General features: G+C 59.0%; 1 protein-coding gene across 1 annotated transcript in view; it reads left to right on the top strand.

Moving 5' to 3' along the window:
* The window catches only part of AVPR1B (arginine vasopressin receptor 1B), a 2,235-nt gene extending 2,002 nt beyond the window's left edge, over positions 1 to 233 (top strand). The window contains exon 3 of the mRNA XM_010132826.1: positions 13 to 233. Coding sequence (XP_010131128.1) covers positions 13 to 233 — 221 coding nt within the window. The remainder of the gene's footprint in view (positions 1 to 12) is intronic.
* The last annotated feature ends 1,572 nt before the right edge of the window (positions 234 to 1,805 follow it).

The raw sequence follows: 1,805 nt of genomic DNA, 5'->3' as shown, positions 1-1,805 counted from the left end.
TGTTCTCCGGCGGGCCCGTGCTGCGGGATGCAGCACGCTGCCTGTGCTGCTGGGGCGGCCCCCGTCCTGGGCTGCGGAGACAGGCCTCCACTGGGAGCCTCTGCAGCAGGAAAACCACCATCCTGAGCCACAGCACCCACACCAGCCCCGCCAGCCTGCCCCTGCACGGGGGCAGCGCCAAGGACTTCTACCCATCCTGCGAGGAGGTGGTGACCGAGTCAGGCATGCTCTAGGCTGCACATCCCTCCCCAGGAGACAGCTGCCACCAGATGTGACACTGCCAACATTGTCACTGCAGAGATGTCTTTCCCTGCCTGGTAGCACCTCAGTTCACAGAAAGCTGTGTGCTTAACCCAGAAAGCATCACAGTCCATCTCGCCCTTGTGTGCTCATTGCTGCAACCGCTGTGAGTGCTGGGGGAGGTGGACAGAGCCCACCAGCCATAGCCTGACCACAGCATCCACCTCCCTCGGGTGGTTGGAACCTCTCACTGCCTGGCTGCTCTCCTCCAGGGACTCCTCACAACCCAGGGATGCTGCACCAGTGTGTCTTCCTGGGCAGACTGGAGCTTTGGGCGTTTTACAGCTGCCAGCAAAGCAGCCTGAGCACAGTAGGAGGCAACCTGGCTGCATCTGCTCCAGAGCTGCCAGCAAGCCAGCTCCTCCTCTCCCATCCTCCGGGCTTTGCTGGCAGAGCAGGCACAGCTTTCCCACGCCCTGCAGCACAGCACACTGTCCCCTCTGTCCTGCCTAGCTTTGCCCGCTGCTGACCGGCAGTTCTGGAGCCGGACCCCCTGCCCACCTCCCCGGGACTGGAGCAAAAGCCACGGGGCAGAAGTGTCCTCCTGTCTGGCTGTGCAGAGCTGTCCTGCTCCCACGCAGCGGAATCGCACCGCGCTGCTGTAGGAGTCTGAAAGGCAGCGCTGACTCCCCCAAGAGCTGCCCAGAACCTGCCAGCTCCAGCGCACCCAGGCACATCCTGCCTCCCCTCCGTGCCCCAGCACTTCCCAGCAGCTTCACTCACAGCCCCCAGCTGCTGCAGCCCATTAAAGAGCTGCTCTCAAACTGCTGCTGCTTTTGTCTTATTTCTCCCCACATGTTGAGGGTCTCTCAGAAAGTTTTGTCTAAGAAGAAAGCCCAAGCAAGGCAGGCAAGAGCCTCCACTTGCTCTGGGGGTCAAGCTCAAAGCTGCTGATGGGGGATGCCCAGTGCCCCAGTGAGCACAGAAGGAACTGAATTCCCTGCAAGCAAGGAGCGTTATTCCCTCTATTATTGCAGACTAAATCTGTGAAAATAGGACATTAGGAGTAAAGTATGATGGAAATTGAAATTATTTTCACTCTTTAATCACTGAGCATTTCAATCAGTTGTTCCAGGAACACCCACCAGCTGGTTCTGGCCTTGTCTCCCACTCCACAAACCACCTCCCCTGGCTTTAGCAGCAGTCCCCAGTGTCTGGGATTGTCTCCTTTATGTGTCCTTCAAGTTGGGGCAGATCCACACGACAAGGTCAGAACCCCCAGAGTGTCCGACCCACCCTCGGGGTCGATACCAGATCAATGGTCTCACAACCCTTCATTAATGCACATCGCTGCTGAGCCCATTTGAAACGCACTTGGGGCAGCCCCATCCCTGAGGGAGCGGGCTGTGCTGGGGGGCAGCAGCTCATCCCGCGCCAGAGTGCCCAGCTATTGCACGGCCCCTCTTCCCCTGCGCTTGGCAAGTTTTTTCTTGAGGCATCGCAACTACCAAAATGCAGAGCGATGGGAAGGAATCGGCTCCCTTCCCAGCAGCGACTGGCTGGGG

Source organism: Buceros rhinoceros, unplaced genomic scaffold, assembly GCF_000710305.1.
Source record: "Buceros rhinoceros silvestris isolate BGI_N320 unplaced genomic scaffold, ASM71030v1 scaffold11860, whole genome shotgun sequence".
Classification (NCBI taxonomy): Eukaryota; Metazoa; Chordata; class Aves; order Bucerotiformes; family Bucerotidae; genus Buceros; species Buceros rhinoceros.
Note: the sequence above shows the minus strand (reverse complement) of the source record. Positions and strands in the feature narration are given on the sequence as shown.